The sequence below is a fragment of the Durotheca rogersii genome (genome assembly GCF_024521655.1).
Source record: "Durotheca rogersii strain YMJ 92031201 chromosome Unknown GGS23scaffold_10, whole genome shotgun sequence".
In the NCBI taxonomy this organism is placed as follows: domain Eukaryota; kingdom Fungi; phylum Ascomycota; class Sordariomycetes; order Xylariales; family Xylariaceae; genus Durotheca; species Durotheca rogersii.
The window spans coordinates 589049-608189 of record NW_026251241.1 but is presented as its reverse complement, the minus strand read 5'-3'; the positions used below and the strand labels follow the sequence as shown (position 1 = coordinate 608189).

Sequence of the window (19141 nt, the reverse complement as noted above, 5' to 3'; positions counted from 1 at the left end):
AAGAGAACAACATCGCCGGTAAGCAGAGGGTCTCGTGACGAATCACCAGTGTACAGCCTCAACTTCGGAGCCTTCCTTATGTTGCTAAGCCCTGGGGGCTTTCCACACGTATTCTCTCCCTCTCCCTCTCCCTCCCCTATCCCGGAAACCCCGGTCGTATCTCGCGTTCGACCGAGTTGGCGCTACTCGCGGCTTTGCGCGCGCGAGGTGTGCGCGGAAGCAATATGCGGCGCACATTACCCGCTACGAGGAGAAGCGCGCGAATGGGAGTCGGCGGTGAGGAGCGACCACGCGCCCGACGACGCTCACAGAGGCCACTACCCATCGCGGTCCAAAAATATATCTAGGTAGCTGCGACAACAGCCACTATCCGGCGCGAACCAGCGCTGCTGTTTAGCCTGCAGAGAGGTTGGGGAGCCTGGGTCTCTCGTCCGTACCTGATATTGGCTTACTACGTGCCGGGTCCCAGCGGCATCTGTGCGGGGGCCGAGGCCACAGCTTGTTGTGCTGAAGAGCGTGGGAGCGGGAGGGCACTAGCAGCGTCGGCTAGGCTGCTTGGTTGGGATCGGGAGTGCAGCCGCAGGCCGTTCGCCTTGACCGGCGTGAGAAGCAGACGGGGCGGGCGAGCTTTGAATCCGGTCTCGAGGCCGAGGAAGCTAGAACGAGGTATACACGCCTGCTAACGAGGTCGAGTTGTGCGGAGGTAAATCCCTTACTCCGCAGGGTGAGGCCAACGCCTTCGAAAACGCAGACGCTGATGCCCCCTATCTTGAAAACGTACGACCCCATAGCTTCCTCTGTACTGCTGAGGATAGCGCCGTCGGCCGTACGATAAAGACGTGTTTCGCCTCCGTTAGAGAGAAGAACGCCGGGCTTCCCCCAACCCTCAACAAACGAGAGACCATATGCTGTGCGCCCACCACTACGCAGGCAGTCAGCCCCTCCCCACGACCCAACCCATCTTGCGCATCTCGCCATATGCCCCCCCCTTCCCCAGGGTAACTACCTACCTCCTCTCCCTTGGTGTCATGGCGAGAGTCAGGCTTTGGCTGCCGCGCGGGTTCGCAGCCCTCGGGTGTATCGCCTGCTCTGGGGGCCGACGAGGGGTGCCCGGAGGGTTTCCCGCGCGAGGCGCTGAACGCTTCGCGGGAGAGCACCCAGAGGGGCAGGCGCCCAGCGACGAAGGATAGGACTACTAACTGCCTACTTGCCTAGTACGGCGGCGCATCGGAGGACCCAAAGGATAGTGTGCCTCTAGGAAGTAAGTGGCTTGGGTCCACGCGTCGAGGCGAGATCTGCCGCGCAGCAAGGAAGAGACTATATGAGCCTCCGGCTCCAAGTGGGAGCGGTAATACCTACCAATAAGGGGGAGGGAGAGGAAAATATCCTTCAACAAACCAGTTAGGAACACCCGCCTGCGCCCCATCTCTTTTCGAATACAGGCAGAATTAATTTAGTTCTTTTAGCAACCAACCCATACGATAGCAGCTGGCAGCGCGGTGCCCATGGCTGGATTATCTACAGAATACCCTCGCGAAGAACCGACTGCTCTGGGTTAAAGGGCAAGCCTTTAGCAGTCGGGGAAAGGAACCAAGGTCTCCGTCGTGGCCGACGCGGACCGACAGCAGCCTGAGCCCAAGAAAACATGCCCTGGGGGGCCATCATAGACAGATAAAAAGTTTATTGTGATCTATCCAATCTTCCGTCGTCACCATACTTCTGCCTACATTCCCGCCACAAGTCCGCCCCGTATCAAGGCATCGCCCCTGGCCCCCCCCTCCCCCCTTTTTTTTTCTCTCCCCGCCTCCTCTCAGATCTTACCCAGCAGGGCCTGGACGGCCGCGCGGGTCTCGGGGACGGACTCCTTGACGAGGCGGGCGACGTCGCGGAACTCGGGGATGGCGGCGTCGCCCATGCACTCGTAGAGCCAGGACTCGCTGGTGGTGACGCGGGCGCCCTCGGCGCGGAGGCGGGCGAGCGCGACGGCGACCTCGCCGGCGTTGCAGCTGCTGACGCCGTCGGCCAGCACGTAGACGCGGTGGCCGCGCGCGAGAAGGTCCAGCGCCGTCTGCGTCACGCAGACGTGGCTCTCGATGCCGACGATGGCCACGGCGCGCCGCGGCTGCGCCTCCGACACCGCCCCGAAGTGCGCCGCCAGCTCCGCCGCCGCCAGCATGCTGAACCCCGTCTTGTCCGCGTTCACCGCCGTCAGCTCCGCGCTCGCCAGCGACAGCACCTCCGGCACCGTCGCCCCCAGCTTCGCCGCGTTCTGCGTCGTCACGTACACCGGGATCTTGAGCGTCTGCGCCGCCCGCAGCACCTTCTGGGTCGTGAAGACGCTGGTGGAGAGGCCGGCCGAGCGGGTTAGCGGTGTGATAGCGATCTCACGTCATATTCTCACGTCGGGATGACGTGCGTGTTTCGGCCTGAGTACGTATCGGATCCAACAAGGGCCGGGGGAGGAGGGGGAGACGGGGAATGGGACGGGCGAGAGGGGTGTCGGTGTGGACATAGTCATTAACGTACACCTTGTCGAACTCCCAGATAGCATTGCGGAACTTTTCCTGGATATCGCAGATACTACGCGGCGCCTCGAGTTAGTCAGCTGCCGAGTTGGCCGCAACCACCCACCTCCAGGTAGACAGCGTGACAACGGCCTGAAATGGCGCCAGAGAGAGAGAGAGAGACTTACAAGATGGCCGGGTTTTCTAAGAATTCGTCAGCTCCACTCCTAAAAACGCCCCGAGGAAAGAAATAAGAGGGAAAGACGGAAAGAAGACAGATGGCCACTCACCAAGCCGTCGCTGGGGGCCAGCCGTTGCGGATGCCATGGTGGAAGAGGCGGGAGCAGTTGTGCGTAAGAATCGCCGGCTGGATGGAGGAAGGGGACAAAAAGGGCAGGTAGACGAGGAGGTGATTGGACGCGGACGTTACAGCAGGCCTCGGACAAGCGTAGATCTCGTCGAGATCGCAGGTAGCATCAGCGAGAATCGCGCTGGCGGGCAATGGACGTGTGCTGCGGGCGAGCCGATCTGGGGCGGACGCAGCGTATTCTCGACTCGGAACCGATGTTACAGCCGCGCGCGGATTGGCGATATAGGCAAGGGAGGTCAGATAGGTAGGGTGGTAGGTAGTATGGGAGGTTGAGGAAAACGACCTGAAGTCCCGAGAGACAGCCGATGATATAGAGGGGTCCGGGGACTGTCTTATGGCGGGGCTTACGGGGAGAAGAGGGCTGACTTTTAGGTACCTTGCCTCTAGCTTAGTTGCCTTCTTACCCCTAGCCTGCTGCCAAGTAAGGGGAACCGGATGCGGGGGATCGTGCGGAGACGGGGACGCGATCCAGGTACCTGTACTTGGATTAGGATGGCTCCAGGTGTAAAAGATCCGAGGGCCAGCCCCCCACTGATGTACCCCTACGTACCAATTCCTTAGGTTGTGTACAGTGTGTAAGATCGTCCAACCTATGTTAGGCCGCCCCCTTACACCCGAGGCAGCCCGCTCTCCATCTCCGGCAGGCAGCCCGCTCTCCGTCTCCGGCAGGCAGCTCGCTCTCCGTCTCCGGCAGGCAGCTCGCTCGCCATCCCCGGCAGGCACTTAATCGACGAGAAGAGAAGAGAAGAGAAGAAACGGCTGATAAATCCAAAGCAAGAAGAGGCCTCTTCTCTCTTATCTATTGCCGATGCCTACCTAGGTACCTCACACCGTTCCCTCCGGCCCCAGAGTGTCCACTCTGTACGGCCATAGTTGATGATCCTTGACTGCGCCTTTCCTCACGTTGTAGAGCTCGTCGATAAACGCCGGGGAGAAGGTCCCGGGGCCCTGAACGTCAGGCCGCCGGGCTGCGTATTCGGCCGCGATGGTGTAGAGCAGCAAGCCAGTCAGCGTGGCGGCGAGCTTGTCCTCTGGGTACGCCGCGATCATGGCCGATATCGTCGTGCCGAGGCAGCACCCCGTGCCCGACACCATGCCCAGATATTCGTGGCCGTTGTCTATCGCGTACACCGTCTCTCCCGCCGTCACCAGGTCCGTCTTCCCCGTCATCACTACGACGCACCTACGCAGGCGAGCCAACCTCCTGGCTGCCCTCCCCAACTCCTCGAGACTAGCGTTACTCGGTCCGCTGTCGACCCCCCGTTGTTGGACCTGGGATTCCCCGGGCAGGCAAGACAGGATTTCTGACCGGTTGCCCTTGATAACGTCGATATACCCTCCGTCGAGGATGGCCCTGGCAGCCGATCGTCTTATAGCTGTTGCCCCGGCACTACCCAAACTTGTTAACCCACCCCGAATCCCCCCGCACAAGAACTACGGAGCTTACCCGACGGGATCAAAGACGACGGGCTGCCCAGCATCATTGTACGCTTTCAGCGCTTGGAGGTAGTTTGCCAGCCCGTCCGGCGTGACGGAGCCCATATTAATCACCAAGGCACCCCCCAGCTTCGCTAGGTCTTTGGCTTCCTTGCCGTAATTAGCCATTATCGGGCTCGCGCCAACGCTCAGGGCCACGTTGGCGGCGAAGTTCTGCACGACCAGGTTAGTCATGTTGTGAGAGAGCGGCGTCTTTCTCTCGACGGCGGCGATAACGTCCGGCACTAGAGCTATGATCTCGCGCAGCGGTCGCGTCTGCTGCCCGCGCGTCACCTCCGTCCTCGCGAACGCCGGCGGCGTCTTCACCAGCCGGAGGAGTTCCTTCGAGGCCGCCTCCGGGTCCCGGGCCGCCACGATGGCGCTCACAACCGCGACGCCATCGAGAGATTTCCCCGAAACCGTACTCTGCCACACGACCCGCGATACGTTGGAGGCATTGATGCCACCTATGCATACCGTCTTCACCGGCCACTCTGCTGCAGCGATTGCGGACAAGATCTCTTGGAGGCCGAGGACCCCGATAATGCTCTTCGTATTTTCCTTGCTGCAACCTGGTCAAAGCTGGGTCCGTCATTTCCAGCGCCCTCGTGGGGAGCTCTTACGTGGCCGTGGCGAAGACAGTCCCGATTCCCAGATAGTCAGCCCCTCCCTGAGATGCAATCGTCGCCTCATCGACGTTGCTCACAGTAATGCCGATGATAGCATCCTGCCCTAGGAGCCTTCTGGCCGTAGGCAGATCTACCTCGCTCTCTGGTTAGCTAGCTCGTATGGCCTCGCTCCTGTCCCCGTGTCGCTCGCCCTGGTCTACGTAAGCTGTGCCACCGGCTACGTAGTAGGACGGGCCACGAAGCGGCGGCATTCGCCGGGGAGGGCCTTACCGAGGTCATCCTGGCCGATATGTACGCCCTCGCAGCCGACGGCAAGCGCAACGTCGACACGGTCGTTGACGAGAAGTGGGACGTTGTACTTCTTGGTGATTTGGTGTAGCTTGCGGGCCGTCGAGACGAGCACGCGGGTGTCACTGGTCTTGTCCCGGTATTGTACGCAGGTGACGCCGCCCTTCAGGGCAGCTTCGACGACCTCGCAGATATCCGCGTCGCCGAGAATTGCCGGCGTCGAGTCGGTCACCAGGTACAGCGAGTAATCGACCCTGTGCTTCGGCATTTTCCAGTGCGTGTTGTAGGATTTCGGAGAGGTGGGGTGCGCGTGTAAGTGAACTTGGTACACCTATTTCGGCAGGGAGAAAAGCGACCAGGCAGAGAGGAGACACACGAATTGCGTGATAAACTGTTGAGAGGTTCCATCACTTTCACTGTCCCTAGCCTCTAGGTAGGTGGATGGAGGAGGTATGTACATACCAAACATATAAGCCTAACCCATAGGTGCACAAGGTACCCGCCCACCCTCTCCAAATGTGCCTGTACTTACGGTACCTATGCTTCCTCCTCCGATAGTTCGTAGCCGCAGGCAAATATATATTTACCTATCGGGTTACCCTATGCACTATACAGGTACCTTCCTACCTAACCTACCTAGGTACCTGTATCCGGTATTATGCCTACCTACCTAGGTAGGTAGTACTACGCGGGTGCGTGTAGAATACCAGCCCGTATGCCCCTCTAGGTAGGTAGGTATATACAGGTATATATATAACCCGGCCTGGGGAGGAATAGGTACCTGTATAATGTAGGTACCTGTTAGCACCCGGGGTTCTCTGTAGGTACCTAATATTGTTGCCCGCCTTGCCAACGAACTGGGGGCGGGGTTGAGAGGCGCAAGCTCGGACTCTTTACTCGCCTGCCCCAATGCTCCGTTCTTACCCCTCGCACAGAAACCTACCCAGACCTATATATCAGCCGTTGCGTCAAGTCAAGGTGCACATGACGCATACCCTTCGACGCCCTATGCTTGGCCGTCAATGCTACACCTGGATGTATGTGTGCGAGCGTGTGTGTCCCCATGCCTGTGTTGGTCCAACCTCGAATGTGGCCGTCGATTCACTCGGCGTCAAGAGCAAGGAATCACGAGCAAGCAAGCTTGCGGCGCGCAGCTGGGCTTCTCAAGACCCCCCCCCCCCCAAGTCGTGTTATTAATTCAGCTTATATTTTTTTCGCATTTTGCTTCTTTTCTAGTCATATCTACCTACCTGCCTGGGGCGCAGAACCGCCGCCACCCTAGCGGTAGGGCTGCCGCGTGAGCTCAGAACACCGCCATAAAGAAATGTAGACGGACGACTGCCCGGCCCAGAAAATTCTTCACTCGGCTGCCGCGGTCGACGTTCTTGGCTTAGCCGACGGGTTCATCCAGGAGAAGGCCGAAGCCCCGCCGACGGGGTTCGTCGACGTACGAGGCGTCCCCGACACGCTTCGAGCCTCGCGGGTGGCTGGGACCGTCTTGGTTTCCGCGCCACCGGTCGCCACTCGCTTCGGTTCCCATCGCATCGCCGTGTTGCTTGCACTGTCCACGCCGGCCTGGCTCTTGCGCCGTGCCTCACTGCTGTTTCTCGGTGCTGAGGCCGGCTCGTAAGCCGCTCCCGTTCGCGCCGAGGACGATGTGCCCGGCTTCGTCGGCTTCAGAACCTTCATGTTGCGGCTGCGCGGCGCGGGCTGGTAGCCGCTTAACGGGGTGCTCTCCTTCTGCTCGCTACCGTTCGATGTGGGTCCCTGGCGCCACGAATTCCAGATACTCCCTGCACCTGATGCTCGGCGTGCGTGGTCGCTCGAAGTGTCACTCGACCGGACTTGGAACTCTCTCGTTGTAGGATCCAAGGGGCCGGCTTCTTGGTAATGTCTTTCGCTCTCACCACCACTTTCCGACAGTGTGCTGGCTCCGGCCGTCGCAGCCTGTTGGCTTGTTTGTTCTGAAGATGGCGATGCGAGCTCTCGGGTTTCTTCATCATCACATGATTCCTTCGTCTGTGCCCCGTCTGATTGCGCAGCCGCAGGCACCTGTTGCTTGGGTTCCCCCAGGACAAATGGGCGAGCCGTAGCATTAAGCTTGGGCTTTTCGGGGAATGTAGCCATGGTACGAATATTTTTGAAAACCGTGTTGTCCTCGGGGCGAACGAAAGGGACCGATAACTTCTCACGCTCGCCGCTATAGAGCGTCATGCGGTTTTGCGAGAACAAGATGTCGGCAGAATGCTCTCTCAATACTTCACTGCCAATGAAAACGCGGATAGTCTTCCTAGCCTCGGCGTTGTCGGGCTGGTCCATCCCCACCACTTCGAACGTACATGCTACGCTGGGCATCTGAGGCGCTGGGTTGATTCTCGGGGGACTTGGTTGAGATATGGTCGCCTCCGTCAAGTATACGGGCAAGCGGATCCGATGGACGCCATCCAGGTCTCTGTGGATCTCACCGGCTAGATCCAAGTCCTTGACGAGGGACAACTCTATGATGGACTTCTGCGAGCCGGTGCAGACGTCGGCATAGAGGAGAGTGTCGTGCGCGAAGCTGGCTGTGAGCCAGCACCGGATGATGGAAGGTACTGAGCCCAACACGAACAAGCTCGGCGGTGGCTCCGGAACGCCGATCGGCGACCCCTCTCCCTGGCCGCCAGGCGCGAACGTCGTGTCGAGGCCTAAGCTGCTCCCGCGGCCGGAGGCGACGGAGTGGTGGGAGTGGATCGAATGCACCGAGTGGCCAGCGGAACTATGCCTACCATCCGATTTGTGGGACAGGGAGCGTTCCATCATGCCGAGGCCGCTGCCGGGTCTGATTGGACCAAAGTCACTAGAATGTCGGCCATTCTGCGCCCAGCTCGAACTCTGCAAAGCACTCTCGTCGAAGCGGACACTATTCGCCCTCGAGGCCGCGCCGCGCCGAGCGGGCTCATCCTCAGCATCGAGGTGCAAGCTACCTAGAAGGCTCTGGCCCTGTTCCTCAAACTCGTCGAACAATTCGTTCGAAGGCATCTGCAGAGGCCCTAAACAAATGTTGTTAGAGCGCGGCTTCGGGAACAAGGCGGGAGACCAACCATGCTGCGGTGTGCCGCCCAGCGCGCTAGGAAAGGGCGAATTCCAAACGGACTTGATTGCGGCGTCGTCAGCCTGGCGTTTCTCCAACCGGGAAAGTCTCTCAGCATGGTTGTTTTGTATCATCTGCATCTGCTTGACGTCCATATGGACACTGAAAAGTTCGTCACGAGAAGCCGGAATGCGGAGATCCATACCAGCCCAAGTCGACAGCACCCTAGTCCAAATAGGCGAGATCGGTAGCAGGGCAGACAGCTAGGATCGGAAAGCAGGCGGAGCACGAGGGGGGTCGGGTGCAGCTCGGACGCGGTTAGGCTGAAAGAACGGTCGCGGAGGGGCTTGAATAACCTTCTCGTAGCATCGGACTGGTCGACGTGGGAAGCCGTTGCCCATCAACTTGTTTCTCAGTGCCAAAGACGACGTCTCGCAGCGTGGCGGTCGTCCCGCGTATTGACGTATGGAGGACCTCTATCCTAAGTGTTTGAAAGACGAGGTCCACCACCACCTCCTCATCGCAGAGGACCGAGCGGCCTCCTTGCGAATTTCCGAGCAGGACGATATTTCTATAGGCTCCGAATTTTATAGATACTGATACCGAGTAACCGTACAGTTATTCGAGGTCGAAACACGGAGGCTTCCGGCGGGCGAATGGAATAGATGAGGACGGGAGAGGCGACGTCAGAGTAGAGAGGAATGTCGACGGAGAAGGTAGCTTTGTCGTAGAAGGCCGTAATCTGTACAGCTTCGACCGTCGAAAATGATAGGATTTCTCTCTCTCTCTCTCTCTCTCTCTCTCTCTCTCTCTCTTCAGGGCCCGGAAAATATTGGCGTACCCTGTAGTAGCAGTATGTTACAATGACAAAGTAGAGACTGGCTCCAATTGACGTTTGCTGGACCAGGGATTGTTACGCTTGGCGGGATCGAGGGCAGCGATGGTAACAGCTGACTTTGCAGGGAGGCTCGGGTCAGGGCGCGGAGAGCAGGAGGAACAGAGTTCGATATTAGGGAGGACGACAGCCGGAAGGAGGCGGACACTTCAAGGAGCGTTGCTGGTTTCAAGAGGGCGAGCCACACATGCGAGTCAACTTATGTGTACCGTATGAGGGGTGGTGACGGGGGATCGAATCTTAGTCGAGGGGAGGGCACCCCGACGATCTGGCGTCTTGTCTTCCTGGCAAGCGATGGAGGAAGAGAGAAAGAGAGGGTGGAGAGTAGAGGCAGAAAGCAGAACGATGCAGCCGGAGCAGAAGGGAGAAACCGGTTGCCGGTAACAGACGGCTGCTGGAACGGATCGAGACAACGGTGATGGACAATCAATCAGTCACTCTACAGAGTCGTAGACAGACCGGTAGATGGGTGTTAGGGTGCGTGCGTGTATAGAGGGATCGCGTAGGCGTGGCAGCAGGGGAGGGATGCGGTTGTAAGCGTGTAGAAGTTCCAGACGGACGTGGCAGCGGGAGCAGAGGGTGGTTGATAGAGGTAGGTAGGTGGTGGTGTGTAAGTGCGGATGGAATTCCCAGGCAGGGTATTCTCGCCAGAGATGTGGTCGGTGGTACGAAGGGTACCTAGGTAGGTTAGCAATGCTGTGCGGTACTCAGAAACCTGGCTGGGGGTTCGCAGCCAGCTAGCGGAGAATCACGTTTACAGCACATTTCCACTCATTGGATCCGTCTTCATCCTCGCTGCCAGGGAGGGATCCATGAAATTTCCAGGTACTCCAGGTACGTTAGGTACCACCTAACATCCGGTATGTACCTACCCCTAGACATGCCTCATTCACCAGGTACATCCATTCCACACATTCGGTACCTGTACCTATGCATTCAAGGTACCTCCCTCATTCCGCTTTACATGTGGAAGTACTCAAGGTACATAAGGTTTAGCGTAAACATCTAGAGGTATTCCAAGAGGCACCTTGGCAGGTACTTCGATGTTACTCAACGCCCGACATCTAGGGATGCAATGCGACTGGTACTTATCCTTAGGAGGTACCTCTATGGTGTTGAAGCGCTTATGGTGCAGGCATGTATATATAGAGAGTACGTAGGTACCTAGGTAGGTGGGCAGTCAGGTACTGGGCATGTTCTCGTCTGAGACGTCGCCAATGAGGGGAACACGCGCTGTGGCGTAGCCAGAAGTTCTTTATCAGGTACCCCGGAAGAGACAGGCCACATCCAGATCTGTCCGTGCTATATTCAAAAACTCGCCATCGGCGTTCTATTTCTGTAGTGTGATGTAAGTGGGCAAAAGCCCCCCGAGACGGCAAGTAGTGGCGCCAGCAGCACTAGTAGATTTATGAAATGCATCTTACTTAGGCGAAGTGCCTGAGGCAGAAAACTAGGGTCGTCCGTCCGCCGACAGCACATACTTATTAATTAAGCCAGCTAGCCTCCAGCCACCTTGGCGACCACAGGTGCTCTCCGTCCCATATCCTGCAAGAAGGGTCGCCTACCTGAGAATAGTCTCGGCTGCCGCAGTACACGTACAGATTCCATGCACAGTCCGGGTGGCGGCCGGGAATGGAAGGGGCTAGCGGCGAAGAGAGAGACGTCCTCCAGCTGCGGGAGTTTTTCTTGCGTGAGCGGCTACAGCGTGCCGGGGTTTAGCACCCGCCAATTTGGGAAGACAGTCTGTTCCTCCGCGAATGGGCCGATGTGTGGCTTGACTATGTCGAAGAAGACCCGGTAAGACTCCCCACTCAAGTGTAGTCCGTCTGGCAAGAGCTGCTCCAGGCCTCCCCGCACGCCACCAGGGTGCCCCAAAGGAGGTCCGTCAGCGTCGAAGTCCACCGTCAGCGAGAGGGCTCTGTCCACGATCGCTCTCTCGAGATCGATAACCACCACGCCCGGAACCGCCGCGGCCACCTCGCGAGCCGTCTCGGAGTAGGCAGCGCTGACAGCCGCCTCTCGCGTTGCCTGGGCGTGGCCCACGGCCAGGTCGAGCTCGGTAATCCGGATCTGATCGACCGGGGGAGGTGTGACCAGCAAGATCTTGGGGTTGTGGGCTTTGACATGGTCGTGCGTTACGATCCGAATCAGGTTCTCCTTGTATTGGTCGATCGGCACCCCTTGAGTGTTGGTCGGGATAGGCAGGCAAGCATCATTGGCACCTAAGAGCACCAGCTATAACCACAGACAACCATTAGAATCCTCAAAATACTATTGGTCGCCCCAACCTGTGAATAAGAGCGCGGAACAGAAGGCGCTGCGGAAGTGTCTCGTCTTCACTTACGAGGTACTCTATCTTCGGGTTCGCGGGCGACGGCGGCAGGAACACCTGGGGAAGCAGGTCCAGGGCATTCTTGGTGTTGTAACCCGAGAAGCCCCTGTTTATCACGTCCAGGTATCGCATGCAATCTGCAATGGGCTTAGAGACGAGTATAACTGGTTATTCCGGGAAGTGGACAAGCATACGACTCTGCAGCGCACCCTGAAACGAGAAGCCATCTTGGACCTCGCTAGCACCCTGGATCAGCGAGTCTCCGAACAAGACGACCTGGTTGTACGGTCTCTGCTCGAACATAGGTAAGTCCCTGGCTCAAACTGGTTTCTGGTCGAGACAACTCACGGCCATCTTCCCAAGCGTAAGGTGATCTAGATCTACATAGAAGGAGGGAGAGAACACGGGGAAGGGGGAGGGGGGGCGACCTCAATGTCGGTTTCTTAAGAAAGTCACGCACGCCACACCGGCAAAAATCTGTGAGATGAGAAAAAAAATACCAGGTAGGTTAGGCACTTTTTTTATAAAAAAAAAATAGCGGCGGATAGTAAACAGGAGGGGAGGGCAGCCGGCCACCGATATCGAACCTACCTAACCACACACCGATCCAACCTGGTCACTAATCCCATACCAACCATGGAGGTATCTGTACCGAAGGGAAAGGTTCAACCTCGACCTAGGCACGGCCGCCAATCGGAGCTGGGAAATATTGCCCTCTTCACGATTTCCGCCGTGGTATGTATACCGTGTTGGAAGTATACCTCTTGATTAATAACCGGCCACCTACCATCAGGTGCAGGTGGCTTGCCAGAAACCGGACACGGTCTTCTCACATACACCACTCACGCGGTTCACGCGATTTGACCGGTTCTGTAGCTGCCTTCGTTACCACCTAAGCACACCGGAGGTAGGTAGCATTTCCACCTTTGCCATTGTCAGGTATGGTTAGGTAGGAATAATACCGTGACTGACGCTCTAGATGCTAGATGCCGTCAACGGACGGCGTGAGGGGAACGATCCCCATAGCTTCTACTTTTCCAATATCGGAGTAAGATAGCATGGATCAAGCAGCTTTTTATCACACCCCTAAACGCAGGTAGGCGCTAACTCGTGCCGAGACGGCCTATCTCGATAGGGAAGTATAGGTACTGCGGAGTCCAGGTGGCCGGGGGGTAAATATAGTCCGTCAATGGCAAGAAATACCTGTTGGGGAAAGCTAAGAGGGGGGGGGGAGAAGAAGAAGAAGAGGAAGAGGAAAAACGAAGCGAGAAAAAAGCAAAGGGCACACATCTGACAAAAAAACCGCTCCCCTTCGTCTTATGCAACGTTGAAGCGACGTCAGGTAACCAACAACCAGTCAGCTGTAACCAGATAGGCCCGGCGGGTTGGGAGACTACCAATTCGGAGGCTCGAGAAGAATGATGGACCTGTCTCTTATCGGAAGCTCGTGATTCGCGGGTGTTCCTATCAGCCAACGCTAGCCACAAGAATCTCAACTCTCCACTAAAACTTTGGCCGAAAAAGTTCAATTCCTTAGGAACTTCAGTCTTCTTCTCTTCTGTCCTCGGCGTCCTTCCGGCATACCCAGCCTGCCAATTCCACCGAACCAACTCCCGTAGACGTTCGCCGGCTGAGATCCGTCCATGGACTTACTGCCGTCGACGCCGCATTGCCCGAGATGACGACAGCGCTAGCTGCGCAACTAGCGCAGATCGCCGCGAACTCGAAATCAACCTTCGACGTCAAGGCGCAGAAAGCCGCCCATTCCAAGTCGCTGATCTTCGAGCCGCGAGTGGCCGCCTCGCAGAACTTCCAGACGCTCTACAACATCTGCCGCCAGGGCTACGACGACCTGTGCGAGCTGGACTCGCGCTTCATCCCCTTCGGCGCCACGCTCTTCAGCGAGCAAAGCCAACATGAGGACCGCAGCCAGATGGCCGCAGCCGAGAATGCCGAGCTTGACAAGAAGATCGGCTCCTTCCTCCTCCTCGCCGGAGCGAGGCTAAGGCTGATGCCCGCCATCAAGGCCATAGAATGGCTCATCAGGAGGTTCAGGTAGGCCCCCTCACCTGTCGTTGCCGGGACCGGTTTCTTAGCTCGTGACAGGATCCACGAATATAACACAGAAATGGTTATCACGACCTTCTTACCGTACCACACGATACCGGCATTCGCTACGCTTCTGTCCATCCTCCCCAGCGATATCCCGATAGTATACCGGTTCTTAGACCCGTACATACGGTCGCTGACCCAACCGCCGAGGGCTATCCTCGTCCACCAGGCCACGCACCAACCCAACTTTCTCGCTACCATATCCATGTATACCTTGGACGCATGCCGGGCTCAGCAGCACCATCCCGCCCTGATCTCGTTCTGGGGCGGTGTCACGACGGAAGCAGTGAATGGCATGCTGGACAGGATGCGATCCGGCCGTCGCAGCATCCAGCAGAGCAATGATGCCGATTTCCTGCATCAGATGGGCCCAACCCTCAGCGATGCCTTGGTCATGCAGAAGGTCCCTAGCCTTCAGATCGCTACCTATATGGTAGTCTCGGTTATCGTCGCCAAGGGCGACCTTGACGATGCCGCAATCACTGCTCTAATGGAGCAGCTCGTCTTGGGCTGGACCTCGGAGTCTCTCCGCCCCGGTCTCGTCTGCCTCTCCATCCTTGCCCAGTATCGCTCCAGTAAGCAAATTTCAGGCAAGGTAACGAGGGCACTACTCAAAATTCCGAACCTCTCTGGTGTCCTTGCCGAAATCGGCAGAGACCACAATCTTGGGAGACTAGCAAACGGCCTCTGCTTAGCACTAGTAGAAAGGGTTCGTAAGAAGGGTGATTGGAAGGGTCTACCCATAGTCGAGTCGCTCCTCTTAGGCTCGATTCTCAATAACCAGCAAACGGCAGTCGTTTTCAAAAGCTTGCTATTAGCTGCCCACAAGGTTGACGATAGTGTTGACCCCGCGGGTGAAGCGCGCGAGGCTCTCGGGTCGGTTATCGTCAAACTCTCGCAACTAGATACCGACGTGGGCAAGGTTTTCATAAAAGCGATCAACGACGTGGAGGTCGATGTCGATGCGCTAGAACTGAAACTAGGCAGCTCTCTCCGACCGAAGACGCTGGCGGCACCTCCACGAGACGTCGAAATAGAGGACACCGAAAATACGACGGCGCGTGTCGAGGATTTCGAATCCACCCTGCGGCGACTGGACCAAGTTTCGACTTCGTCAACGGACTCTTGCTTGCGAGCTGGTTCTTCTGACGTGTTCACCGATCTATGTTCCGTTTTCCTCTCCAGTCTAACGGAGCCCAAGAACGTGAAGGCTCTCAACGACCTCGCGCCTCTACAACGCAGCCGAGCGAGCAAGACACCATTCTACTTTTCATTCCTGATGAGAATTTGGTGTGGGCCCTACCCAATACTGGCTCGCGCTGCCGCTTTAGACATGGCGAAGCAGCGCCTCAAAGCCGACGATTGCAATGGCGTAGACTTCCAAGCCCTCTTGCCGTACACTCTAGCGGCGCTCAACGATCCGTCAAAGAAAGTACGACACGCCGCTGCAGATCTCGCTGCGGTCTTGAAGAAGATGTTGGTCTCGGTTGAAGCGCGGTCGGACTCCCCCGCTCGCTGGGCCAGCAATCACCTGTATGATACAGCGGAAACACCGGAGTGGATGGCTGCGGACGTCTGTCTCAAGCTCTTACGAATCGTCATTGCGCCCAGTTTAGAAGAGTGCGTGCTAAACGCTGACTATATCGTCGAGGCTCTTCAAAGCGCACTAAACGGCACCTTGAACGCCTCAACGGCAGGAGATAAGAAGAGTCATCTTTCTCATAGCACGCGGCGGTCTATCCTCGTCTTCCTTGCTTCCCACGCCATCTCGACCCCGCTCGCCACTCTCAAAGTCCGCCTTCTCGCTCCATTAAACCAGGTCAAGGGCGTATCCGGCACCACTCGCACCCATCTACTTCTTCCATTGCTCAAGTGGTGGTCTTCGTTGTCCCCCGAAGGCGCCTCCCGAGTTTGCGCTGAAGAGAAGATAGAGGAGCCAGTTCTAGATCAGAGCAGCGTCGAGATAGTACTTCCGAACGATGGTGCCGGCCTCGAATTTCTATTACACATCACAGAGACCCCAGAGATCCTTGCGAGACCGAACCTCCTGCGTGTTGTTTTTTCGCGTATTCAAGACGTGTGGCCGTCCATGAAAACGGAAGCAAGACATGTAGTCGCGGAGCGCATGCTCGAGCTATCACAAAGGAATCCATTGAGTGACGACAGTTCTGTGTCTGACGAGGCTGCTAATCTGCTCAGGAACGTCGAGCTGGCAACAGACATACTCCTATTCTTTCTAGAGTCGCTGCCGACTGCAGCAGATCTAACTACCGAATCGTCATCTACCAAGCGTAGGAAAACTAGCTCCTCCGACGCGCACCGAGGGGTTACTACACAGCCGATACCAGAGTTAAGTGCGACCCTGAGGCAAGTCACCTTCGTGCTACAGCTCGTCGAGGGATCTGATCCCGAGAAACGCCCAGAACTACTCAATGCCTTATTTGGCGCCCTTTCCGAATTACAACACTTCAGGGTGCTCGTCGGCTCGGAGCTCGGGTATCTTCAAAACCTCGTGTTGCGAAGTTTGCTGGCCATGGTTCCCGCATACAAGAATAACGCAGCCCTAAAAATTGACAGTACAGCTGGGCACGGTGATCTTCTCGTCAACTGTATCCAGAAGTCTACAAGCCCCACGGTCCAAGGCACCGCGCTCCTACTCGTGGCAAGTCTAGCAAGCGTTGCCCCAGACCTAATTTTGAACAGCGTGATGCCGATCTTTACACACATGGGAGGCTCAGTGCTACGCCAGAGCGACGACTACTCGGCACATGTGATCAACCAAACAATTAAGGAAGTCGTACCGCCGCTTATCCAGTCTCTCCGGAAGGGGAAAATAAGTCCACTGGCAGGGGTGTCGGAGCTTTTGCTGAGTTTCGTCACCGCGTACGAGCATATACCATCGCACCGAAGGCTTGGTCTGTTTCTGTCCCTAGTAGAAACGCTAGGAGCTGAAGAGTTTCTCTTTGCTCTTCTGTCTATGCTTGTAAACATGTACGGCGCAACTGATCAAGTATTGCCGTTCGCTGCCGAGCTCTTCAACCACTTCCCAGTTGAGACCCAACTCCAGTCCTTGACCAAGCTTCTCAATGTCATTGGCGATATTTTCCAGCCGAGACCAAGCCTTTCCTCCGTCCTTCTGGGTACCAATGAAAAGCCAGATGAGCGTGATCCCCAGAAGATTGGACTTTACCAGCTACACTTAGTTTCTCACCTCCTGTCCAGCAGAAAGTTGACGACGCATATCAGCAAACTAACCGAACGAGACGACATGGTAGCCTCGAAAGTCCGTGAGCTTTACTCAACCCTATTAGAGGATCTTCTGATCCTGGCGGACTCGCTGAAGCAGTATAAGAGCCTCTACAACCGCTGCGGCGACACACTCTCGAAACTTTTGAACCTGCTTTCAATTGGAGAATTCATCAAAGCAGTCGAGACGCTCCTAGACCGGCCTGACGTCGTTCTGCGCCGGAAGGTCCTACGAGCCGTGGAGGTCCGGATCGACGACGAGAATCAGTCGGACGCCAATTCCAGGGCAGCCTTGCTGGCATTCTTACCACACCTAACAGCTATTATCAGGGTCTCCGATGATACGGCATACAAGCACGTGGCTGTAAGCTGTGTGGATAGGATATCCGAGAAATACGGGAAGAAGGATCCGGAGGCAGTAACCGCTGCCGCCGCCACCATTGCCAGTGATCAATGTTTGGGCCAGGACGACGATAAGCTCCGCGTCATGGCATTGCTATGCCTAGCTTCCTTAGTCGACGTGCTTCAGGACGGAGTTGTCCCCATCCTGCCATCGGCTATACCAAAAGCACTCTCGTATATAGCTTCAGGCGTCGCAGGCGAAACCCCGAGAGTAGAGCTCCACAATGCCGGATACGCCTTCGTGGCGGCACTCGCACAGCACCTCCCATACATGCTATCTACATCCTACCTAAGGCAGCTACTGGCTACTTCCAGCGCCTCTGCGCAATCCATTACGGGCAGCGAAGCCAATAACGCCAGACTTCAGTGCCTCCGTTTGCTCGCTAAACAGGTCGACGCCAAGCCATTGTTTTCCGCCTTGGAACACAACTGGGCTACGGCCACCGGCGCCGGTTTCGTGGTAAGCCTAGAACGCAGCCAACAAGGAACCAGCCGTGCTAACAGTGAAATTAGGCTACGCGAGAATATCTTGAGACTCTAGGCATTGCAATTGACAAACACTCGAAGGCAGATATCACGAAGAACGTGACTACGCTTTCGTCCATATTTATCAATGCGTTCGATCTTCGAAGGCTGGAATACTTCAAGAAGGATGCCAGCGAGGATCTCTCGAGGCAGTTGCCTCGTATTGAAGAGGATGTCAATAACGTAGCGTTGAAGATGATCTACAAGCTGAACGATGCTGCCTTCCGACCTATCTTCTCACAGCTGATGGACTGGACCACTTCATTGCCGAAGGAAGGCGACAATGGCAGGGACCTCCGAATCGTAAGTGTCTACGGATTCCTATTCTCCTTCTTCGGCAATCTTAAGTCCATCGTCACAAGCTACGCATCCTATATCATCGACAGCGCCGTCGATGTGCTGAAGACGGCAAGTCTGCGAAGACCGGAGGAGCGCGAATTGTGGCGGAAGGTACTCCAAACCCTAGCCAAGTGTTTTGAGCATGACCAAGACGACTTCTGGCAAGCTCCCGCCCATTTCGACGCCGTGGCATCTGTACTAGCCTCTCAGCTTTCCCATGCGCCCCACGTCAACTTGGCGGATGATTTTATCCCCACCATCGTCGAGCTCGCCGCAGCCTCTGATTCTCAGGAGCACCAGAAGGAGCTGAATAGCAGTCTGTTGAAGCACTTGCGTTCCGAGCAGAGCTCGGTGCGGCTTGCGGCCGTCAGGTGCGAGCAGGCCCTCACGGGTAAGCTGGGCGAGGAGTGGCTGTCGATGTTGCCGGAGATGCTCCCTTATATCAGCGAGCTGCAGGACGACGACGACGACGAGGTGGAGCGGGAAACGAACCGCTGGATTGTAGGGATAGAGGGAGTACTGGGGGAGAGCCTGGATGCCATGTTACAGTGAGGCGCATAGGATAAAATCGAATAATATACCGAAAGCAAAAACATAGGTACTTGCATAAATCAGCCCGCCAGCCTATTCTGGGATAACATTTCACGATACTCTGGGCTGATCTCCCGTCTAATGTCTTCTGTCCCTAACATATGCGACGATATAAGTGGCAGGTTTAATTAAACCGACGCAGATATTTGACAGACAGGATTAACGTGCCATGGCATTAATTAAATTTATTTATCCGTTCGTTGCCGACTCGTCGTCGGAGCTATAACCTGCGAAACGAGCAAAACAACATCCTTGGGGTGTGTGGTTTTTCAGCCCCCCCGCCAAGCCCAACAAGGGGGAGACGGGCACGCGACGATATTTCCACCTTTCTGACCGAACCGTTGCTAATCTTGAAAAGA

At 56.6% G+C, this 19141-nt stretch overlaps 4 protein-coding genes across 4 annotated transcripts; 1 reads left to right on the top strand and 3 right to left on the bottom strand.

The window, feature by feature from the left end:
* Positions 1-1778: 1778 nt before the first annotated feature.
* Positions 1779-3423, bottom strand: GGS23DRAFT_53409 (isochorismatase). The gene is made up of 4 exons (XM_051514759.1): positions 2795-3423; positions 2693-2708; positions 2527-2580; positions 1779-2339 (listed from the first exon to the last, which is right to left on the bottom strand). Exons 1-4 carry the CDS (start codon positions 2829-2831, stop codon positions 1811-1813), a joined length of 636 nt encoding a protein of 211 aa, XP_051371822.1. The 5' UTR covers positions 2832-3423; the 3' UTR covers positions 1779-1810.
* A 276-nt stretch (positions 3424-3699) lies between these two features.
* GGS23DRAFT_605193 (TMP-TENI-domain-containing protein) lies at positions 3700-8495 on the bottom strand (the record flags this gene model as incomplete). Its single annotated transcript, XM_051519716.1, has 7 exons — positions 3700-4264; positions 4322-4915; positions 4974-5109; positions 5250-5521; positions 6866-6963; positions 7113-8299; positions 8351-8495. 7 exons carry the CDS (start codon positions 8493-8495, stop codon positions 3700-3702), a joined length of 2997 nt encoding a protein of 998 aa, XP_051371821.1.
* Positions 8496-10823: 2328 nt separating this feature from the next.
* Positions 10824-12298, bottom strand: GGS23DRAFT_53224 (SGNH hydrolase). Its single transcript, XM_051514746.1, has 5 exons — positions 12159-12298; positions 11916-12044; positions 11762-11858; positions 11580-11704; positions 10824-11470 (listed from the first exon to the last, which is right to left on the bottom strand). The coding sequence occupies exons 2-5, from the start codon at positions 11919-11921 to the stop codon at positions 10934-10936; spliced, it is 765 nt and encodes a 254-aa protein (XP_051371820.1). The 5' UTR covers positions 11922-12044; positions 12159-12298; the 3' UTR covers positions 10824-10933.
* A 751-nt stretch (positions 12299-13049) lies between these two features.
* Positions 13050-19115, top strand: GGS23DRAFT_568312 (uncharacterized protein). Its single transcript, XM_051516387.1, has 3 exons — positions 13050-13622; positions 13674-17787; positions 17841-19115. Exons 1-3 carry the CDS (start codon positions 13246-13248, stop codon positions 18741-18743), a joined length of 5394 nt encoding a protein of 1797 aa, XP_051371819.1. The 5' UTR covers positions 13050-13245; the 3' UTR covers positions 18744-19115.
* Positions 19116-19141: the final 26 nt, after the last annotated feature.

Bases quoted from the DNA above. Each gene is read 5' to 3' on its own strand.
- GGS23DRAFT_53409 (XM_051514759.1), bottom strand. From the start codon at position 2,831: ATGGCATCCGCAACGGCTGGCCCCCAGCGACGGCTTG. The intron at 2,340-2,526 runs GTACGTTAATGA...CCTCTCCACCAG, and splicing joins ATCTGGGAGTTCGACAAGGT to CGTCTTCACGACCCAGAAGG.
- GGS23DRAFT_53224 (XM_051514746.1), bottom strand. The intron at 11,705-11,761 runs GTATGCTTGTCC...AGCCCATTGCAG, and splicing joins TCAGGGTGCGCTGCAGAGTC to ATTGCATGCGATACCTGGAC. The intron at 11,471-11,579 runs GTAAGTGAAGAC...CTGTGGTTATAG, and splicing joins ACCCGAAGATAGAGTACCTC to CTGGTGCTCTTAGGTGCCAA.
- GGS23DRAFT_568312 (XM_051516387.1), top strand. From the start codon at position 13,246: ATGACGACAGCGCTAGCTGCGCAACTAGCGCAGATCGCCGCGAACTCG. The intron at 13,623-13,673 runs GTAGGCCCCCTC...AGCTCGTGACAG, and splicing joins TGGCTCATCAGGAGGTTCAG to GATCCACGAATATAACACAG. The intron at 17,788-17,840 runs GTAAGCCTAGAA...CAGTGAAATTAG, and splicing joins CCACCGGCGCCGGTTTCGTG to GCTACGCGAGAATATCTTGA.